The sequence below is a fragment of the Schistocerca americana genome, chromosome 11 (assembly GCF_021461395.2).
Source record: "Schistocerca americana isolate TAMUIC-IGC-003095 chromosome 11, iqSchAmer2.1, whole genome shotgun sequence".
In the NCBI taxonomy this organism is placed as follows: Eukaryota; Metazoa; Arthropoda; class Insecta; order Orthoptera; family Acrididae; genus Schistocerca; species Schistocerca americana.
The window spans coordinates 195,505,816-195,529,889 of NC_060129.1; the positions used below are offsets into that span (position 1 = coordinate 195,505,816).

General features: G+C 45.1%; 1 protein-coding gene across 1 annotated transcript in view; it reads left to right on the forward strand.

Annotated features, from left to right (window-relative positions):
- Positions 1–513: 513 nt before the first annotated feature.
- Positions 514–24,074, forward strand: part of LOC124553543 (forkhead box protein F2-like) — a 375,196-nt gene continuing 351,635 nt past the window's right edge. Inside the window, exon 1 of the mRNA XM_047127390.1 lies at positions 514–692. Within this exon, the coding sequence (XP_046983346.1) occupies positions 666–692 (27 nt within the window). The 5' untranslated portion in view covers positions 514–665. The remainder of the gene's footprint in view (positions 693–24,074) is intronic.

Below are 24,074 nucleotides of genomic sequence, written 5' to 3' on the forward strand. Positions count from 1 at the left end.
AGGCCACTGATGATGCCTTGCAGAAAATAAAGGAGAAACGCGTATGACATTAAAATTGTGTTTTATTCAGTTGCTGTCAGACGGTCCATAAGTAAAAATTATCAATATACCGTAATATTACACGCAACTGAGAAAGACAGGACTACAAAAGTTGAAGATGATTGAGGTTATGTTTTGGAGGTATACAGTGTTTCTGTTACCCGTCTAATCGCTCAACCGTCACGACCACGGTCCGGAAGATGACGGTTAATCGAGTTTCCACTGTACCACCAAGTGTATATGTGCATATCGCTATCCTATGGATCTTGTCGCCTGTGTGTACTTCGGTGAGTATCTACAACGCATCATTAATACTGCTCGGCCATAGCGTCATATTGCCGCATTGCGGGAGCCCAACTGCGAGAATGTTGACGGCGCCGCTACTGCGGGCGCACATCGACCGTTAAGCTAGGCGTGACGGTCGCCTTCTCTGTGGTTTCGCAGGATTTACGGCGTGCGCGGTCTCACGTCAGAAATGCTCGACGCCCACATCGGGAGCGGCTAGACACCGCCCCTGCACCAACACCGTCGATCGTCCGGCGCCATCTTGCAACTCCACACCTCCACCCGCAGAAACGTCCGCTCCCCGCGGGGTTGGTACGACTGCAGACGGCGAACCGGCCGCCATGGTGTCCCACATCGCAACCGGCGCGGTAAGTTGGCAGCACTGCTCCACCTCGTACTTATCGAGATGTTTCTTTCCCAACGCCTTGCAGATCTGCCTCCAGTCGAAAACTGCTCAGCAAGTATCACATTTAAAAAAGAACACATTGACACCGGTGTGTCAGACCCACCATACTTGCTGCGGACACTGCGAGAGGGCTGTACAAGCAATGATCACACGCACGGCACAGCGGACACACCAGGAACCGCGGTGTTGGCCGTCGAATGGCGCTAGCAGCGCAGCATTTGTGCACCGCCGCCGTCAGTGTCAGCCAGTTTGCCGTGGCATACGGAGCTCCATCGCAGTCTTTAACACTGGTAGCATGCCGCGACAGCGTGGACGTGAACCGTATGTGCAGTTGACGGACTTTGAGCGAGGGCGTATAGTGGGCATGCGGGAGGCCGGGTGGACGTACCGCCGAATTGCTCAACACGTGGGGCGTGAGGTCTCCACAGTACATCGATGTTGTCGCCAGTGGTCGGCGGAAGGTGCACGTGCCCGTCGACCTGGGACCGGACCGCAGCGACGCACGGATGCACGCCAAGACCGTAGGATCCTACGCAGTGCCGTAGGGGACCGCACCTCCACTTCCCAGCAAATTAGGGACACTGTTGCTCCTGGGGTATCGGCGAGGACCATTCGCAACCGTCTCCATGAAGCTGGGCTACGGTCCCGCACACCGTTAGGCCGTCTTCCGCTCACGCCCCAACATCGTGCAGCCCGCCTCCAGTGGTGTAGCGACAGGCGTGAATGGAGGGACGAATGGAGACGTGTCGTCCTCAGCGATGAGAGTTGCTTCTGCCTTGGTGCCAATGATGGTCGTATGCGTGTTTGGCGCCGTGCAGGTGAGCGCCACAATCAGGACTGCATACGACCGAGGCACACAGGGCCAACACCCGGCATCATGGTGTGGGGAGCGATCTCCTACACTGGCCGTACACCACTGGTGATCGTCGAGGGGACACTGAATAGTGCACGGTACATCCAAACCGTCATCGAACCCATCGTTCTACCATTCCTAGACCGGCAAGGGAACTTGCTGTTCCAACAGGACAATGCACGTCCGCATGTATCCCGTGCCACCCAACGTGCTCTAGAAGGTGTAAGTCAACTACCCTGGCCAGCAAGATCTCCGGATCTGTCCCCCATTGAGCATGTTTGGGACTGGATGAAGCGTCGTCTCACGCGGTCTGCACGTCCAGCACGAACGCTGGTCCAACTGAGGCGCCAGGTGGAAATGGCATGGCAAGCCGTTCCACAGGACTACATCCAGCATCTCTACGATCGTCTCCATGGGAGAATAGCAGCCTGCATTGCTGCGAAAGGTGGATATACACTGTACTAGTGCCGACATTGTGCATGCTCTGTTGCCGGTGTCTATGTGCCTGTGGTTCTGTCAGTGTGATCATGTGATGTATCTGACCCCAGGAATGTGTCAATAAAGTTTCCCCTTCCTGGGACAATGAATTCACGGTGTTCTTATTTCAATTTCCAGGAGTATATATATATATATATATATATATATATATATATATATACTTCAGGCTTTTGAACATCACCCACAACGCCAGCTCCATATCGATTTTCAACATTTGATTCTGTAACAGCTTGAAAACGTTGAAGGTGAGAGTTGTCATAGAAATACTACTGCAACAACACTTAACAATTACATTGATTTTAGCTGAATGTAAGTCCGTGATCGAAGAAATATTAAAATGGCTTCATTAGTATAAAAAGAGAGCCGGACGGTGTGGCCGAGCGGTTCTAAGCGTTGCAGTCTGGAACAGCCCCACCGCTATGGTCGCAGGTTCGAATCCTGTCTCGGGCATGGATGTGTGTGATGTCCTTAGGTTAGTTAGGTTTAAGTAGTTCTAGTTCCAGGGGACTGATGACGTCCGAGGTAAGTCCCATAGTGCTCAGAACCATTTGAACCATTTATAAAAGGAGAGGACTGATATAACAAAGAATGCTTATTCATTCACTACTGACTTTTTGAATGTTGTGGGTACAAACGAAATGGAGCAGTAGAGGACAATAAAAAAATAATAATTCTAAAACCATACCCCCAAAAACCATTGGACTTCTTCTGTAGAGTGCAAAACGTAAGGACTAATCTAACTTTCACGTCATGTGTCGGTGTCAAGTAACATACAAGATCCAGAATGAGATTTTCACTCTGCAGCGGATTGTGCGTTGATATGAAACTTCTCGACAGATTAAAACTGTGTGCCGGACCGAGACTCGAACTCGGGACCTTTGCCTATCGCGGGCAAGTGCTCTACCGACTGAGCTGTCCAAGCACGACTCACCCCCCCCCCCCCCCCCCCCGTCCTCACAGCTCTCCTGCGAACCTTTCAGAACTAGCACTCCTGAAAGAAAGGATATTGCGGAGATACGGCTTAGCCACAGCCTAGAATGAGATTTGGACTCTGCAGCGGAGTGTACGCTGATATGGCACTTCTCGCAGTTTAAAACTGTGTGTCAGACCGAGACTCGAACTCGTGACCTTTGCCTTTCGCGGGCAAGTGCTCTACCATCTGAGATACCCAAGCACGACTCACGCCCCGTCCTCACAGCTTCAATTCTGCCAGTACCTCGTCACCTACCTTCCGAAATTCATAGAAGCTCTTCCGCGAACATTGCAGAACTAGCACTCCTGAAAGAAAGATGTTTGTTTTGGGATGAGACAACCAACAATCTCGAAAACGTCAAATCATACAAAAAAAGTGTTGTAGATGAAAAGCTAACGTTAGTAAAGGAGACATGTGTCTTTGCTATCACTGGCCATCTATTAACCACGGGGTCAACTTTGTATTTTCAAACGGGAACCGCCCATTTTTAGCGCATATTCGGGTTCTAAGCCAAAAAATACGTACAGTATACCGAAACCGTTGTTGTCCATTCCTGGTAGATAGCACTGCAATCGGCAAATATCACATTACGCGGAATCCGCGGTGACGAGTGAAAATGTGCGCCAGACCGGGGTTCGAACCCGGGATCTCCTGCTTCCCAGGCAGTGGTTGTTAACAACCGCGGCATCCAGGGAACAGTGTTATCTCGTCTGCGCGCACTATATCGACTCGCTCAAGGCTGATTTACTTACCCACCGAACGCCACCAATCCCGAGTTCTCCAAGCTCCCTACTCCGAGATTCCCGCGGTAGGTCCGATGTACTTGTGCATCTGCACTGAAGAGTGGGTCCATTGGCCATCTAGGCGAATCAGTTATACGAGTGGTTACCGCACCTGTCTAGTAAACAGGAGGATACCGAGCGAGGTGGCGCAGTGGTTAGACACTGGACTCGCAATCGGGAGGACGACGGTTCAATCCCGCGTCCGGCCATCCTGATTTAGGTTTTCCGTGATTTCCCTAAATCGCTCCAGGCAAATGCCGGGATGGTTCCTTTCAAAGGGCACGGCCGACTTCCTTCCCCGTCCTTCCCTAACCCGATGAGATCGATGACCTCGCTGTCTGGTCTCCTTCCCCGAAACAACCAACCAACCTAAACAGGAGGTCCCGGGTTCGAATCCCAGTCCAGCACACGTTATCACACTTCGCCACTCGTTCAGCGTGATGTCCGGATGCAGCTGACGCTAGTAATCCCTCCTTCCCTGCCCTTTCCTTTACTTTCTCCCCCCCCCCTTCCCCGTACCCCCCCCCCCCCCTCCCCGTCCCTCCACCTTCAACTGGCATATTTTTTTTTTTTTTCGGTCATCAGTCTACTGACTGGTTTGATGCGGCCCGCCACGAATTCCTTTCCTGTGCTAACCTCTTCATCACAGAGTAGCACTTGCAATCTACGTCCTCAATTATTTGCTTGACGTATTCCAATCTCTGTCTTCCTCTACAGTTTCTGCCCTCTACAGCTCCCTCTAGTACCATGGCAGTCATTCCCTCATGTCTTAGCAGATGCCCTATCATCCTGTCGCTTCTCCAAATCAGTGTTTTCCACATATTCCTTTCCTCTCCGATTCTGCGTAGAACCTCCTCATTCCTTACCTTATCAGTCCACCTAATTTTCAACATTCGTCTATAGCACCACATCTCAAATGCTTCGATTCTCCTCTGTTCCAGTTTTCCCACAGTCCATGTTTCACTACCATACAATACTGAACTCCAGACGTACATCCTCAGAAATTTTTTCCTCAAATTAAGGCCGGTATTTGATACTAGTAGACTTCTCTTGGCCAGAAATGCCTTTTTTGCCATAGCGAGTCTGCTTTTGATGTCCTCCTTGCTCCGTCCGTCATTGGTTATTTTACTGCCTAGGTAGCAGAATTCCTTAACTTCATTGACTTCGTGACCATCAATCCTGATGTTAAGTTTCTCGCTGTTCTCATTTCTACTACTTCTCATTACCTTCGTCTTTCTCCGATTTACTCTCAAACCATACTGTGTACACATTAGACTGTTAATTCCGTTCAGCAGATCATTTAATTCTTCTTCACTTTCACTCAGGATAGCAATGTCATCAGCGAATCGTATCATTGATATCCTTTCACCTTGTATTTTAATTCCACTCCGGAACCTTTCTTTTATTTCCATCATTGCTTCCTCGATGTACGGATTGAAGAGTAGGGGCGAAAGGCTGCAGCCTTGTCTTACACCCTTCTTAATACGAGCACTTCGTTCTTGATCGTCCACTCTTATTATTCCCTCTTGGTTGTTTTACATATTGTATATGACCCGTCTCTCCCTATAGCTTACCCCTACTTTTTTCAGAATCTCGAACAGCTTCCACCATTTTATATTGCCGAACGCTTTTTCCAGGTCGACAAATCCTATGAAAGTGTCTTGATTTTGCTTTAGCCTTGGTTTAAAGTGGTTTAAATGGCTCTGAGCACTATGGGACTTAACATCTGAGGTCATCAGTCCCCTAGAACTTAGAACTACTTAGACCTAACTAACCTAAGGACATCACACACATCCATACCCGAGGCAGGATTCGAACCTGCGACCGTAGCGGTCGCGCGGTTCCAGGCTGAAGCGCCTAGAACCGCTCGGCCACACTGGCCGCCTCATTAGCCTTGCTTCCATTATTAGCCGTAACGTCAGAATTCCCTCTCTCGTCCCTCTACTTTTCCTAAAGCCAAACTGATCGTCACCTAGCGCATTCTCAATTTTCTTTTTCATTCTTCTGTATATTATTCTTGTAAGCAGCTTCGATGCATGAGCTGTTAAGCTGATTGTGCGATAATTCTCGAACTTGTCAACTCTTGCCATCTTCGGAATTGTGTGGATGATGCTTTTCCGAAAGTCAGATGGTATATCGCCAGACTCATATATTCTACACACCAACGTGAATAGTCGTTTTGTTGTCACTTCACTCAATGATTTTAGAAATTCTGATGGAATGTTATCTATCCCTTCTGCCTTATTTGACCGTAAGTCCTCCAAAGCTCTTTTAAATTCCCATTCTAATACCGGATCCCCTATCTCTTCTAAATCGACTCCTGTTTCTTCTTCTATCAAATCAGACAAATCTTCACCCTCATAGAGGCTTTCAATGTATTCTTTCCACCTATCTGCTCTCTCCTCTGCATTTAACAGTGGAATTCCCGTTGCACTCTTAATGTTACCACCGTTGCTTAATGTCACCAAAGGTTGTTTTGACTTTCCTGTATGCTGAGTCTGTCCTTCCGACAATCGTTTCTTTTTCGATGTCTTCACATTTTTCCTGCAGCCATTTCGTCTTAGCTTCCCTGCACTTCCTACTTATTTCATTCCTCAGCGACTTGTATTTCTGTATTCCTGATTTTCCCGGAACATGTTTGTACTTCCTCCTTTCGTCAATCAACTGAAGTATTTCTTCTGTTACCCATGGTTTCTTCGCAGCTACCTTCTTTGTACCTATGTTTTCCTTCCCAACTTCTGTCATGGCCCTTTTTAGAGATGTCCATTCCTCTTCAACTGTACTGCCTACTGCGCTATTCCTTATTGCTGTATCTATAGCGTTAGAGAACTTCAAACGTATCTCGTCATTCCTTAGTACTTCCGTATCCCACTTCTCTGCGTATTGATTCTTCCTGACTAATGTCTTGAACTTCAGCCTACTCTTCATCACTACTATATTGTGATCTGAGTCCATATCTGCTCCTGCGTACGCCTTACAGTCCAGTATCTGATTTCGGAATCTCTGTCTGACCATGATGTAATCTAATTGAAACCTTCCCGTATCTCCCGGCCTTTTCCAAGTATACCTCCTCCTCTTGTGATTCTTGAACAGGGTATTCGCTATTACTAGCTGAAACTTGTTACAGAACTCAATTAGTCTTTCTCCTTTTTCGTTCCTCGTCCCAAGCCCATACTCTCCTGTAACCTTTTCTTCTACTCCTTCCCCTGCAACTGCATTCCAGTCGCCCATGACTATTAGATTTTCGTCCCCCTTTACATACTGCATTACCCTTTCAATATCCTCATACGCTTTCTTTATCTGTTCTTCTTCAGCTTGAGACGTCGGCATGTATACCTGAACTATCGTTGTCGGTGTTGGTCTGTTGTCGTTTCTGATTAGAACAACCCGGTCACTGAACTGTTCACAGTAACACACCCTCTGCCCTACCTTCCTATTCATAACGAATCCTACACCTGTTATACCATTTTCTGCTGCTGTTGATATTACCAGATACTCATTTGACCAGAAATCCTTGTCTTCCTTCCATTTCACTTCACTGACCCCTACTATATCTAGATTGAGCCTTTGCATTTCCCTTTTCAGATTTTCTAGTTTCGCTACCACGTTCAAGCTTCTGACATTCCACGCCCCGACTCGTAGAACGTTATCCTTTCGTTGATTATTCAATCTTTTTCTCATGGTAACCTCCCCCTTGGCAGTCCCCTCCCGGAGATCCGAATGGGGGACTATTCCGGAATCTTTTGCCAATGGAGAGATCATCACGACACTTCTTCAAATACAGGCCCCATGTCCTGTGGATACACGTTATGTGTCTTTAATGCAGTGGTTTCCATTGCCTTCTGCATGCTCATGTCGTTGATCATTGCTGATTCTTCCGCCTTTAGGGGCAATTTCCCACCCCTAGGACAAGAGGGTGCCCTGAACCTCTATCCGCTCCTCCGCCCTCTTTGACAAGGCCGTTGGCAGAATGAGGCTGACTTCTTATGCCGGAAGTCTTCGGCATATAACGACCTCCAAATCTTTGAAGGCGGTACACTCACGTGTCCGTAGGTCCCCCGTATCTACACACAGAGGCGCACAGTAATATGTAAACACGACGAACACAAAACCTTACCAGGTGTAATGCGGTGTAGCAAAAGGGTTGCCAGTGATGGCGTTTGGTTTGTGGGGCGGTCAACTGCCTGGTCATCAGCGCCTGTACGAAGTCCCAATTCTTTCACAGTTCAGTTTTGTACACAGTCCAATCTAGCCTCGCCGGCCGAAGTGGCCGTGCGGTTAAAGGCGCTGCAGTCTGGAACCGCAAGACCGCTACGTTCGCAGGTTCGAATCCTGCCTCGGGCATGGATGTTTGTGATGTCCTTAGGTTAGTTGGGTTTAACTAGTTCTAAGTTCTAGGGGACTGATGTCCACAGCAGTTGAGTCCCATAGTGCTCAGAGCCATTTCGACCATTTGAACCAATCTAGCTTCCGTCACCAATGATGAGGATCATGACGATGAAATGATGAGGTTAACAGAAACACCCTTTTTTTTTTTTTTTTTGACCATTGTTGATCGTTGGGTTTGGTCGTTGTGGACGTCACATGACATCCGTTAAAGTTCGTTTGTTCAACCTTCCACTCAGTTTTTTTATTACAGAGGCGAACCGGCTCCCTGACCGAACATTCCGGCGCCATTAGACCACACCATTGGCAGTGGACACAGCATCCAGTTCTCTCTGAATGTATAACTTTTGTGCGAACTTTATATAATGTCTCTAAAAAAATGTTATTGTTACTGAGAAAAAAATTCTTTAATGATTACTGATAATTACTTCCGGTTATTATTTAACTTTCTTGGTTTGCCATAGTTAAGCTTCCTTTAACAGAAACTGCGTCTGATGTACTTTCGTCGCACTGGAGTGCCGTTCACTAAGATGCCACAGGATTATTTCACTGAGTCTCGTAATGAATTAACGGAATTAATAACACTTTCTGCCTCGGATAGCGTAAGAGCACGATTTTAAAATCACGGGATAACACACATCTGTTGCCAGTCACAACAGACAGACACAAAATTCCGTGTGAAATCTGTCGCCGAAATTAAATAGCAAACAGTTTGTATTAACTTCAGTTCTCATTTAGTTGCTCTCGTTACATTTAACTGAGAACATAACCATGTTGGCTCTTCGTTAAACGTGGCCAGATCAGAAACACAGACACACACACACACACACACACACACACACAAAATATTTAAAGTCCACGTACTTGGGGGGAAAAAAAAACTGTAAAATATTGGCTGCACCAGATGCACCAAGTCCTGTGAAAGGAAGTACGAAGTGCATTCAAGATCTAAGGCCTCCGATTTTTTTTTCTAATTAACTACTCACCCGAAATCGATGAAACTGGCGTTACTTCTCGACGTAATCGCCCTGCAGACGTACACATTTTTCACAACGCTGACACCACGATTCCATGGCAGCGGCGAAGGCTTCTTTAGGAGTCTGTTTTGACCACTGGAAAATCGCTGAGGCAATAGCAGCACGGCTGGTGAATGTGCGGCCACGGAGAGTGTCTTTCATTGTTGGAAAAAGCCAAAAGTCACTAGGAGCCAGGTCAGGTGAGTAGGGAGCATGAGGAATCACTTCAGAGTTGTTATCACGAAGAAACTGTTGCGTAACGTTAGCTCGATGTGCGGGTGCGTTGTCTCGGTGAAACAGCACACGCGCAGCCCTTCCCGGACGTTTTTGTTGCAGTGCAGGAAGGAATTTGTTCTTCAAAACATTTTCGTAGGATGCACCTGTTACCGCAGTGCCCTTTGGAACGCAATGGGTAAGGATTACGCCCTCGCTGTCCCAGACAATGGACACCATCATTTTTTCAGCACTGGCGGTTACCCGAAATTTTTTTGGTGGCGGTGAATCTGTGTGCTTCCATTGAGCTGACTGGCTTTGTTTCTGGATTGCAAAATGGCATCCACGTCTCATCCATTGTCACAACCGACGAAAAGAAAGTCCCATTCGTGCTGTCGTTGCGCGTCAACATTGCTCGGCAACGTGCCACACGGGCAGCCGTGTGGTCGTCCGTCAGCATTCGTGGCACCCACCTGGATGACACTTTTCGCATTTTCAGGTCGTCGTGCAGGATTGTGTGCACAGAACCCACAGAAATGCCAACTCTGGAGGCGATCTGTTCGACAGCCATTCGGCGATCCCCCAAAACAGTTCTCTCCACTTTCTCGATCGTGTCGTCAGACCCGCTTGTGCGAGCCCGAAGTTGTTTCGGTTTGTTGTCACACGATGTTCTGCCTTCGTTAAACTGTCGCACCCATGAACGCACTTTCGACACATCTGTAACTCCATCACCACATGTCTCTTTCAACTGTCGACGAATTTCAATTGGTTTCACACCACCCAAATTCAGAAAACGAATGATTGCACGCTGTTCGAATAAGGAAAACGTCGCCATTTTAAGTATTTAAAACAGTTCTCATTCTCGCCGCTGGCGGTAAAATTCCACCTGCGGTGCGGTGCTGCCATCTGTGGGACGTATTGACAATGAACGTGGCCTCATTTTAAAACAATGCACATGTTTCTATCTCTTTCCAGTCCGGAGAAAAAAAATCATAGGCCTTAGAACTTGAATGCACTTCGTATTAGCCTTTGTTGCGCGGATACGAGCGCTGTTGGAGGGAAAAGGGTTGAAATTCAATTTGGCCGCTTAATGGCGGCGATCTGGCCGGTCAGACGCTGCTCGATTGTTTTGCCGGCCGTCTGCTATGAATGCTGGAATAATGCAGATATTTGACGCAGGGCACACAAATCTACGGAATAAAGGCACGAAACAACCACGTCTAAACAGTTATATGTTTTAGCAGTTAATTCATTACGCATACGATTACAGCGCTGATACAGCTATACGTAAGCTGTTATTATTTTAACGAGAACAAGAGAACCGGAGAACAAACACAGACGACGACCAAGAGAAGGAGAACGTAAATTTTCTCCTCTGTCTTTCTCTTAATGACAATATACAGGGTGTCCCAGCTATCTTGTCCACCCAAAATATCTCTGGAACAATAACAGCTATTGGAAAACGACTTTCACCGGTATCAATGTAGGGCTGGGGCCCATGAATGTACATATTTGGAAACATTCTAAAACGAAAGCATATGTGTTTTTTAACACAAACTTATGTTTTTTTTTAAATGGCCCTCCTATATTTTTTCTTCAGCAATCCATAGCATGACAAAGCACATACACAGTGGCGTTGATTGCATCGCAATATTCCCATTACATCCGGAGATATTGAGACGCGAAGTTGACGCTTGAAACACCCGACATGCGCTGCTAGCGCACGTCCTGAGGCTCAGGCGTGAACCCCATGCTGCCCGTAATCGCGATGTGATTGACATGCGTAATCTAGGGTGTCCATTCGTCCCGTTTTTCCCGGGACAGTCCCGTTTTTTACCAAAATGTCCCGCTGTCCCGAAAGTTTTTTGGGGGACGCTCAAATGTCCCGTCTTTTTATGATTCCGCTTGGTTAGAGTATTTTAAGTTACTGGTTGTTTGACTTGCTATTAACTGCGCAATTATTTACGCTAAGAAGCGTGTGATGACTTTCAGCTAACCCCAAACATGTACCGAACTATCAAAAAACGCAAGTAATTTTAAATACACTCCTGGAAATTGAAATAAGAACACCGTGAATTCATTGTCCCAGGAAGGGGAAACTTTATTGACACATTCCTGGGGTCAGATACATCACATGATCACACTGACAGAACCACATAGACACAGGCAACAGAGCATGCACAATGTCGGCACTAGTACAGTGTATATCCACCTTTCGCAGCAATGCAGGCTGCTATTCTCCCATGGAGACGATCGTAGAGATGCTGGATGTAGTCCTGTGGAACGGCTTGCCATGCTATTTCCACCTGGCGCCTCAGTTGGACCAGCGTTCGTGCTGGACGTGCAGACCGCGTGAGACGACGCTTCATCCAGTCCCAAACATGCTCAATGGGGGACAGATCCGGAGATCTTGCTGGCCAGGGTAGTTGACTTACACCTTCTGGAGCACGTTGGGTGGCACGGGATACATGCGGACGTGCATTGTCCTGTTGGAACAGCAAGTTCCCTTGCCGGTCTAGGAATGGTAGAACGATGGGTTCGATGACGGTTTGGATGTACCGTGCACTATTCAGTGTCCCCTCGAGGATCACCAGTGGTGTACGGCCAGTGTAGGAGATCGCTCCCCACACCATGATGCCGGGTGTTGGCCCTGTGTGCCTCGGTCGTATGCAGTCCTGATTGTGGCGCTCACCTGCACGGCGCCAAACACGCATACGACCATCATTGGCACCAAGGCAGAAGCGACTCTCATCGCTGAAGACGACACGCCTCCATTCGTCCCTCCATTCACGCCTGTCGCGACACCACTGGAGGCGGGCTGCACGATGTTGGGGCGTGAGCGGAAGACGGCCTAACGGTGTGCGGGACCGTAGCCCAGCTTCATGGAGACGGTTGCGAATGGTCCTCGCCGATACCCCAGGAGCAACAGTGTCCCTAATTTGCTGGGAAGTGGCGGTGCGGTCCCCTACGGCACTGCGTAGGATCCTACGGTCTTGGCGTGCATCCGTGCGTCGCTGCGGTCCGGTCCCAGGTCGACGGGCACGTGCACCTTCCGCCGACCACTGGCGACAACATCGATGTACTGTGGAGACCTCACGCCCCACGTGTTGAGCAATTCGGCGGTACGTCCACCCGGCCTCCCGCATCCCCACTATACGCCCTCGCTCAAAGTCCGTCAACTGCACATACGGTTCACGTCCACGCTGTCGCGGCATGCTACCAGTTTTAAAGACTGCGATGGAGCTCCGTATGCCACGGCAAACTGGCTGACACTGACGGCGGCGGTGCACAAATGCTGCGCAGCTAGCGCCATTCGACGGCCAACACCGCGGTTCCTGGTGTGTCCGCTGTGCCGTGCGTGTGATCATTGCTTGTACAGCCCTCTCGCAGTGTCCGGAGCAAGTATGGTGGGTCTGACACACCGGTGTCAATGTGTTCTTTTTTCTATTTCCAGGAGTGTATTAAAAATGGTGTTTACTATTTCTCACACCTTTTAAAGCATTTGACTGGGTTAATACTGAAAAGGAGCAGCTACAGTGGAAGGATATTCAGGACTGTTGTGTTTTTGCTAAAAGTATTGTACCAAATTTTCCTTTTGATGAAGACGAACTGTTTGATGAATTTTCCTGTGCACAGAACTTCATAAAAAGTGAAGAAGGAGACAAAGAAAGTGTTAGTGCAACCTGGTGTAAAAGATTCGCTTATTTCAAAAGTAAAAACATGATTCACTCGGTGGAGTTTTGTCTGGCAATTCTTGGGTCAAATGCTGCTGTGGAACGTGTGTTTTCGTTAGTGAACTCTTTGTGGTCAGATGGAAAAAAACAGAATGAAAGTTGAAACAGTGAGGACCTTGCTCATTGTGAAAACACACTTTAATGCTGTATCGTGCACTGACTTTTATGATACAATTTAAAACGAAAATGCACTTCTTGATAAAGTACATAAAAGTGAAAAGTACGGTGATAGTGTGGCAGAATAATTGTAAAAAGTGATTTGGGATAATCTGAGAGCACGTTATAAAGGTAAACTTGTATCTGTATTAAATTTGGTCAATACAATATTCATGTCCCGTTTTTTTTCCTCATTGTCCCAGGTTTTTCACTAATTTATTTTAAATCTCCCCTTTTTCAATGAAAATGAAATGGACACCCTAGTGTAATCACACCTCCATACTTATCAAGACGTCCGAAACGAATAATACGGTCTGCTGCCACCAAAACTTTTAGTCCACTTGCTCGTTTCACTAAAACCATCAAAATGAATTTTACTACTACGAGTGAATGATTAACTGTCACTTGCGCTAAATCTACAGTAAAGTAAAGTTTTAACGTTGAACGGCATTACCTTTTTAGTAACGGATTAACGATAAGTGAAGTTAACTTTGTGACTAACGTTGTGGTACACAGATATGTTACAGAACCGCGTCACCCCTAGTCTATGGGATAAATACCTGCTGGAATCGTTTCGGACCTCTTGATAAGTATGGAGGTGTGATTACGCATGTCAATCACATCGCGATTACGGGCAGCATGGGGTTCACGCCTGAGCCTCAGGACGTGCGCTAGCAGCGCATGTCGGGTGTTTCAAGCGTCAACTTCGCGTCTCAGTATCTCGGGATGTAATGGGGATATTGCGATGCAATCAACGCCATTGTGTATGTGCTTTGTCATGCTATGGATTGCTGAAGAAAAAATATAGGAGGGCCATTTAAAAAAAAACATAAGTTTGTGTTAAAAAACACATATGCTTTCGTTTTAGAATGTTTCCAAATATGTACATTCATGGGCCCCAGCCCTACATTGACACCGGCGAAAGTCGTTTTCCAATAGCTGTTATTGTTCCAGAGGTATTTTGGGTGGACAAGATAGCCGGGACACCCTGTATATACAGGGTGAGTCACCTAACGTTACCGCTGGATGTATTTCGTAAACCACATCAAATACTGACGAACCGATTCCACAGACCGAACGTGAGGAGAGGGGCTAGTGTAATTGGTTAATACAAACCATAAAAAAACGCACGGAAGTATGTTTTTTAACACAAACCTACGTTTTTTGTAAATGGAACCACGTTAGTTTTGTTAGCACATCTGAACATATAAACAAATACGTAATCAGTGCCGTTTGTTGCATTGTAAAATGTTAATTACATCTGGAGATATTGTAACCTAAAGTTGACGCTTGAAACCTCCGACGTTCTGTTGCGTGTTGTGACAAACACGGCCACGGAGGACGCATAAATTGGCCAGCCCGTTCTCCTGATCTTACACCTCTGGACTTCTTTCTGTGGGGTACGTTAAAGGAGAATGTGTACCGTGATGTGCCCACAACCCCAGAGGATACGAAACAACGTATTGTGGCAGCCTGCGGCGACACTACACCAGATGTACTGCGGCGTGTACGACATTCATTACGCCAGAGATTGCAATTGTGTGCAGCAAATGATGGCCACCACATTGAACATCTATTGGCCTGACATGTCGGGACACACTCTATTCCACTCCGTAATTGAAAACGGAAAACACGTGTGTACGTGTACCTCACCCCTCATGGTAATGTACATGTGCGTCTGTGAAAAAGACCTATAAAAAGGTGTTAGCATGTGGACGTAATGTGCTGTTCCAGTCTCTTCTGCACCTAAGGTCCATCACCGTTCCCTTTGGATCCCTACGTAATTCGGTGCTCTCCGACACACACGATCGAACAGCGGAGGAGTGGTACTCAAGCGTCAACTTTAGGTGACAATATCTCCGGATGTAATAAACATTTTACAATGCAACAAAGTTTATATGTTCAGATGTGCTAACAAAACTAACGGGGTTCCATTTAAAAAACGTAGGTTTTGAAAGGTGGCTACACTGAGCCACAGCGCCAGAGATTGGTCAAAGAGTTTTATTGCGCCGCCTCCACTGGAAGTGTTTGTCGAGATGTGGCAGTAGAGAGTGCTTGTCGAGATGTGGTAGTAGTGAGTCGGTGTTGAGATGTTGTAGTAGGGAGTGCTTGTTCCATGTTTTATGCAGTTGTTTGATGGGCTAGCCAGCAGATGTTGTTCGAATGGAGATATTGTAATGATCAGAGTGCTTTTCGTCAATATATATGAAGGTAAAAAAATTCCCTTTTTTTAATTATCTCAATGTCTTAAATAATGCGTCATTACAGGTTCAGTCAACAAAGCATCTGGCTTGTGTTCTTGTATTAGAGTGTAATTCTGCTTTCCTTGCGCAATTATAGTATTTCTATTTTTTTTAATTACTTCAGTATAAATGGTATTTAAAATTTCTTGTCTTATTGAAGAAGAACCGTGCCAGATGTGTACGTTGAATCACACTTCCACACACAGAACAATTACACTTGTGTTTTGGTTTCGTAGGTTTTATAGTTGCTGGGGACTTAATTAATTAATTGTGTTAACGGAAATTTTCTTTCATTCTTTGTTGTTATTCTATGCAGTCAGATTGCGTACTAAAACTAGTCAGGGCCAACCGTTTACGAGACTGCGTAACCGGACAGTTAGCTACTAAAAATAAAAAGTATTTTCATTAATATTTAATTAAGCCCCCATGCAGTTTGTGTTAAAAAACATACTTCCGTGCATTTTTGTATGGTTTGTATTAACCAATTACACTAGCCCCTCTCCTCACGTTCGGTCTGTGGAATCGGTTCGTCAGTATTTGATGTGGTTTACGAAATATATCCAGCGGTAACGTTAGGTGACTCACCCTGTGTATATAAAATTGTCAGGATGATGGTGGACCAAAAGTATTTTAATATCGTTGAAAGAAACATCCAATTATCATCTACCGTCCTAAGAGAATCAACATCTAGCAGGATATCCGTTGGCTTCTGTGTCAACCTCACACCGCGCCGGCATCGAGTCGACCTGCTTTTGGAATCGATCCATCGGAATTTTTATTCCACTCATTTTTGAGAGCTTTAAGAAAGCGTCTTTGTTTGAATAATTTTTTATTCTTATTCTGCGCCCCAACTCGTCTCACAGATGTTCTATAGGATTCAAATCCGGACATTGGCTCGGCCAGTCCAAAACCTTCACTCTTTTGCGTTAAAAAAAAAAAAATCACTAACATACTTGGACTTCTGCTTGGGATTGATATCTTGTTGAAAATACCATCCCGCTGGTAAGTGGTGTATTGCGTATCGTAGCATTTGAGTCTTCAAAACTTTTTCGTAAACGAACCGATCCATGTTATCTCCACTTCGAGCTACAGGTTCAACTCCAGGGCGTGAGAAACATCCTCAAACCATGACACTGCCGCCCCCATATTTGACCGTGGGAATTCGTGTACCGAAAGTCACGTCTTGTATTTAGACGACGTCGAACATATTTGCTACCATCAGATGACATTAAATTAAATTCGCTCTCGTCTCTCCACAGAATTTTAGACCAGTCTGAACTTGACCATGATGTGTACCGTTTTGAAAACGCAAGACAGACCTTCCTGTTTTTCGTAGACACTAAAGGCTGACTTTTCGTCGGTCTCCGTACACGTTCTCCAAAGAGTCCCAAGCGTCAATGTCGACGTTACATTTTTCTTTCAATTCTCTTTGTATCATTACAGCCGACTTGCGAACATCACTTCTTGGCAACTTTCTTATGACATGATCGGCTTTAGGAGATGTTCTTTCTTGGACGTCCACTGCGTGGCTTATTTTCGACAGTCTTTATTATACACTTTTTTCCATGTACTAACGAGCTGACAAGTTACTTAAAAAAAAACAAGAAAAAAGAAAAAGAAAACAAAAGAAACGAGCGACTTGGGTTGTTTCAGTTCTTGCTCGAGTGCATTTTTCACGGCGTTTCTAAAGTCACTGGAATATTCCTACGTGTCGTCGTATTGAATTAATCACTGTAAGTAAATATCAGTAGAAATCAGGACTAAGACGCAAGTAATGTCCACGAATTCACGGAGCAAACTGCTGTATCAAAATACTTTTGAGCTCGCTGAAAGTCGCATTCGTCCGGCCGCGCAAAGTGTAAACAAGCAAGTCCGTAACGAACACCTTGTTATCTTGTTCTCCACTATAACCCAAGACGCTGTCCGGTAGTGGTTTATTTTAAGAGAAAAAAAACCCGAATTTTATGTTGTCAAAACACACTACTGGCCATTGAAATTGCTACACCAAGAAGAAATGCAGATGATAAACTGGTATTCATTGGACAAATATATTATACTACAACTGACATGTGATTACATTTTCACGCAATTTGGGTGCATAGATCCTGAGAAATCAGTACCCAGAACAACCACCTCTGGCCGTAATAACGGCCTCGATACGCCTGGGGATTGAGTCAAACAGAGCTCGGATGGCGTGTACAGGTACAGCTGCCCATGCAGCTTCAACACGATACCACAGTTCACCGAGAGTAGAGACTGGCGTATTTTGACGAGCCAGTTGCTTGGCCACCATTGACCAGACGTTTTCGGCAGCAGCCGAACATTTTCTGTATCCAGAGCGTCCCGTACAGGACCTGCAACATGCGGTCGTGCATTATCCTGCTGAAATGTAGGGTTTCGCAGGGATCGATTAAAGGGTAGAGCCACGGGTCGTAACACATCTGGAATGTGACGTCCACTGTTCAAAGTGCCGTCAGTGCGAACAAGAAGTGACCGTGTAACCATGCGTAACTGTAACTACTGATGATTTAAATTTACTATATCTTTGAAACAAATCAAATTACAGCGTTGATATTTACACCTTTGTCATTTTAATGATGCGCTTCTATATGAAATGTCGATCGGTAAGATCGACCAAAGCATTCAGATTCTAGCATTCAGCTCTTCGTCACAAAATCTGTTAATTTCACTTCGACAGTAAGTCCGAAACTATTTTAGACATGTTCAATATTCAGGTTTTATTGGGATCACCATGAAAATTTATGGAGAATGCCAGATTAAGATTACTTAATTCCCTGCATTACTACAGAATTAAATAATTTCCATAGATGTTTCCCTGTATGGCCGATGTTAGGTCCGCCATATTTAACACTGCTACGTCTCTTCGGCCACAGACGTCTTCTACTGGGTCTCCCTATGACGTAGGTTCTCGTCTGTCTCACTCGCACACTACAGCGCTTAGGCCTCAATAGACAACAGACTGTGACTTCCCCCATCTCGCACTGAATCTGCCCCTTTGTGGCATCCGGCCCTGGACGACAGGGTTCGTTTCACAATTCCTGATGGCTGACTCTTTCGGCCATATATTTCAATGAGAGCGAAATGCTCGTTGACTCACAACTTGATGGGGTCGTAAACGAGCCACTGCTGTGAAATTTCACAAAAATACAAATTTAGAAGTTCCGAATTTTTTGAGTTTTTTTGATAACAAGATTTGCGTTACAGTTTTTTGCAATAACGAAGTACAACGATCTCAAAAACTGAAACTTCTTGGCCGATTAAAACTGTGTGCCCGACCGAGACTCGAACTCGGGACCTTTGCCTTTCGCGGGCAAGTGCTCTACCATGTCTCCGCAATATCCTTTCTTTCAAGAGTGCTAGTTCTTCATGGTTCGCAGGAGAGCTTCCGTAAAGTTTGGAAGGTAGGAGACGAGGTACTGGCAGAAGTAAAGCTGTGAGGACGGGGCGTGAGTCGTGCTTGGGTAGCTCAGATGGTAGAGCACTTGCCCGCGAAAGGCAAAGGTCCCGAGTTCGAGTCTCGGTCGGGCACACAGTTTTAATCTGCCAGGAAGTTTCATATCAGCACACACTCCGCTGCAGAGTGAAAGTCTCATTCTGAGCTCAAAAATTAATCTGTGATTCAGCACAACATAAGTTTAATGTTATCGTTGCCCTTCACAGCAAGTAACCAATGTTAAGGATCGGTCTTAACATTTGTACGATCAAACTGTCACTCAGATTTACGTGAACATTGGCAAGGGGCACAGCACTGTGTACATGCTTAAATAATTACTGTCGCTTGCCTGATTAGCAACAACTTTTGAAGCAGATTTTCGTCCAGGAACGTATTCAGGATCTTTATCTCAGTCCCACCTATGCTCATCATCCTGTTTCGTAAAAATCGCCCCTGGAAAGCATTATACTGGCACGAACCACTCACTCGTTAGTGCTACTGGCATCCATATTTTTAGCACTTACCGCTGTTTTACATGCACAGGATCTGAAATTGGAGATAGAGCTGCCATTTCTCGCTTTATCGTGGTCAGTTAACATGAACAAAGTACGTCAGGTACTGTACCATGCTTTGCATGCAATAACTCAGTTTCTCGTACAATGTCCCTTACGATTGTTTACATACATGGTCTTCATTTATGTAAATGGATCAAATGGTTCAAATGGCTCTGAGCACTATGCGACTTAACTTCGGAGGTCATTAGTCGCCTAGAACTAAGAACTAATTAAACCTAACTAACCTAAGGACATCACACACATCCATGCCCGAGGCAGGATTCGAAACCTGCGACGGTAGCGGTCGCTCGGCTCCAGACTGTAGTGCCTAGAACCGCACGGCCACTCCGGCCGGCATTTAAGTAAATAAATACATAAATTTTGGAAATCGTGATTTTTAGATATACTGGCTCTAAATTTTAAGTTGACAAACCAGAATAACTAGAAAAAATTAGCTTCACACGAAAAAATGTGTAGAATCCAAAGTTGATTATTTTCGAGGGGGACATCTGCTGGTGCTAAAATTAGCCCGCCGCCCCAGCCAGCCCCCTGGGGGGCTGGGGCGGGAGGCAACTTTAAAATTTCAAATGGGAAACCCCATTTTTTATTACAGAATCAGATTCTACATAGAAAACAAAGTACATTTTGTCTTAAACATTTGTTTTGATTCTTGGTAGTCGGCGCTGTAATTCAAGAAAATCCATGTTCTCATTTTTACGTGGAAAAAAATACATATTTACTTCGTAAATTTTGATTCACTAAAACTACAACTCTCTCTCTCTCTCTCTCTCTCTCTCTCTCTCTCTCTCTGCCCATAGGGTGGGGTTTCGGGGCAGAAGAATTACAGTTTTACAAATGTCGACTCAATCCTAATCTGCGGAAAAAATTAATATTTGGGTCAACATTTGTAAGACTGTAATTCCTCTCCCTCAAACCCCACCCTATGGGGACAGTGGCAGAGTTTTAGTTTTAGCGAATCAAAATTTATGGAGTAACTAAGAATTTTTTATTTATCCGTTACCATTTTCCACGCAAAATTTACAACATGGCTTTTCTTGAATTACAGCGCCAACTACGAAGAATAAAAAAAAAAAAAAAAATGTTTTAAGACAAAATTTACGTACTTTAATTTTATCCATACTGGATGGGAGGTCGTGGTTGTGAATGGCAATGTTAAAAAATATATCGCCTCAACCACTTGTTTATAGTGTGAAACACTAAGATTGACGCGTTTCGGAAGTCAAGCTTCCACCGTAAGAATAATAAAAAGTAAAAGATGCAGCCACGATGTTTTAATTTTATTATCAATTTTATTGTGCCTGGTGCAAGTTCCATTTTAGCAAGTTTTAACAGGTTTTACACTGTAAACAAGTGGTTGAGCCGATATATTTTTTAGCATTAAAATTTACGTAGTTTTTTTTATGGAGAATTTGATTCTTCAATAAAAAATGGGGGTTCCCATCTGAATTTTTTTTTAATTTTAAATTTTAGCATCACCCTCGAAAATAATCAGCTTTCGATTCTACACATTTTTTCGTGTGAAGCTTATTTTTCAAGTTATTCTGGATGGTCAACTTAAAATTTACAGTCTGTCTACCAGGTGTACCGGTATGAAATGAGCGTTAAGACGCAAATGTGTCGATAGGGAACATTTGTTGTGAACGAGCCTTAATTTTTCTTTGTTTGGTTGGTATCACATGTGTCAAAGATATTCAGTATACATCAAGTCATGGAACGAACAACATCATATGTTTTCGTCATGTTAACAATGTCGAATTTTGTACCAGAAAGTGATGATTTGCGGGAAGCATTAAGTTTTTGTTTTCATTTGAAGAAAGTGCTGCAGAGTCGCATCGAATGCTTGTCGAGGCATATGGTGATCGTGCGCTTATCAGAAGCGACGTGCAAAAGATGGTTTCAACTGTTCAGAAATAATGATTTTGATGTAAGAAATGAAGAGCGTGGAAGACCACCAAAAAAGTTCGAAGGCGCCGAATTGCAAGCAATATTGGATGAAGATGATACTTTGAGTCAGAAGAAAATGGCAGCAATGCTAAATGTTGCACAACAAACGATTTCTGACCGTTTGAAAGCTTTGGGAAAGATCCAAAAGTGTGGAAAATGGGTGCCACATGAATTGAACGAAAGACAGGTGGAAAACCGAAAAATCATTTGTCAAATTTTGCTTCAAAGACATGAAAGAAAATCAATTTTACATTGAATTGTTACTGGCCATGAAAAATGGATTTATTTTAAGAATACTAAACGGGAAAAATCGTGCGTTAATCCGAGACAACCGTCAACATCGACTGCAAAACCAGATCAATTCGGCAAGAAGAGAATGCTCTGTGTTTGCTGGGATCAGAAAGGTGTGGTGTATCATGAGCTTTTAAAACCCGGTGAAACTGTGAATACTAATCGCTACAGACAACAAATCAATTTTAACTATGCATTGATCGAAAAAAGACCAGAATGGGCCAGAAGAAATGGCAAAGTAATTTTTGTACACGACAATGCACCTGCACACAAAGCAAAACTAGTTCAGGATACAATCAAAACACTCGGCTGGGAGCTGGTACCCCACCCGCCGTATTCGCCAGACTTGGCACCTTCCGACTACCATTTGTTTTCATCAATGGGACACGCATTGGCTGAGGAACACTTCGATTCCTACGAAGAAGTCGAAAATTGGGTGTCTGATTGGTTTGCTTCAAAAGACGAACACATTTCTATTGGCGTGGTGTCCACAAATTGCCAGAAAGGTGGTTAAAATACAGGGTGATTCAAAAAGAATACCACGACTTTAAAAATGCGTATTTAATGAAAGAAACATAATATAACCTTCTGCTATACATCATTACAAAGAGTATTTAAAAAGGTTTTTTTTCACTCAAAGACAAGTTCAGAGATGTTCAATATGGCCCCCTCCAGACACTCGAGCAATATCAACCCGATACTCCAACTCGTTCCACACTCTCTGTAGCATATCAGGCGTAACAGTTTGGATAGCTGCTGTTATTTCTCGTTTCAAATCATCAATGGTGGCTGGGAGAGGTGGCCGAAACACCATATCCTTAACATACCCCCATAAGAAAAAATCGCAGGGGGTAAGATCAGGGCTTCTTGGAGGCCAGTGATGAAGTGCTCTGTCACGGGCTGCCTGGCGGCCGATCCATCGCCTCGGGTAGTTGACGTTCAGGTAGTTACGGACAGATAAGTGCCAATGTGGTGGCGCTCCATCCTGCTGAAATATGAATTGTTGTGCTTCATGTTCGAGCTGAGGGAACAGCCAATTCTCTAACATCTCCAGATACTGTAGTCCAGTTACAGTAGCACCTTCGAAGAAAAAGGGACCAAAAACTTTATTGGCTGAAATGGCACAGAAAACGTTCACCTTAGGCGAGTCACGTTCATACTGAGTTGTTTCCCGCGGATTCTCAGTGCCCCACGCTGAACAACTGTCGTCGATTCACTTCTGCCGTACTCAATAACACAAAAAGCTTTCTGTTGAGCGGTCGCCATCTTAGCATCAACTGACGCTGACGCCTAGTCAACAGCGCCTCAAGCGAACAAATGTACAACTAAATGAAACTTTATAGCTCCCTTAATTCGCCGACAGATAGTGCTTAGCTCTGCCTTTTGTCGTTGCAGAGTTTTAAATTCGTAAAGTCAGTAGTTTGAATAAAATGTTTTTACTTTTCAGTTCAAAATTAGTGTTTCATTTTCACAAAAAAACGCCCATTTCATACTGGTACAACAGGTACATGTAATTCAACTCTCCTTGCAATAAAGTACGTATTTCACTGAAAAAAGGTGGCAACCCTGGTCGTGGTTCATGCAGTAACTGGATGGGCTGAAGTGGTATGTAAGTGGAAACACGCTACCCGGAGAGACAATGGAAACATTCATGTAGCTGGCATAACCGTCAGAGATTCTTGAATCCCCAGATTGTTTCATTCTACCTTCATAAAAGTAAGAAGTCTGGATGTACCTGTTGACCTGCCTTTAACTGATTTCCAAGAGGTCGCTTTACAAGGCGATGACGGCTGCGGCAGGCCCCTCAATTTTCCGTCTCGCCTGCTCGGTGTTTCAGATGTCAGCAGCGGACCAGCGAAAACAAACAGACGAATAAACAAACAAACTCGCCGGCAGACAGATGAGCTGAGTTTGTGTGGCGGTGGCGGCGCAGGGAGTGATGTCTTACGGGCGGTTAGCGAGCGTGTGTTCGGCTCAAACACCACAAACACGCCAAACACACTCGAACACACGCACGTAACATGTGGGCGCAGCTGTTGTGAGTTGGTTTGGCAGCGAATAGTACCAGCTCTCTCTCTCTCTCTCTCTCTGTTTCTCTCTCACGCAAGACGTAACCACTACACTCGTTGAACTCCTAGCGCAGGCTGCGGTACTAGGTTTGGTCAATTATCATATCCGTCATACCTGCAAGTTAGGCGTGTTGCATATCTTTTGGGCGTTATCTCA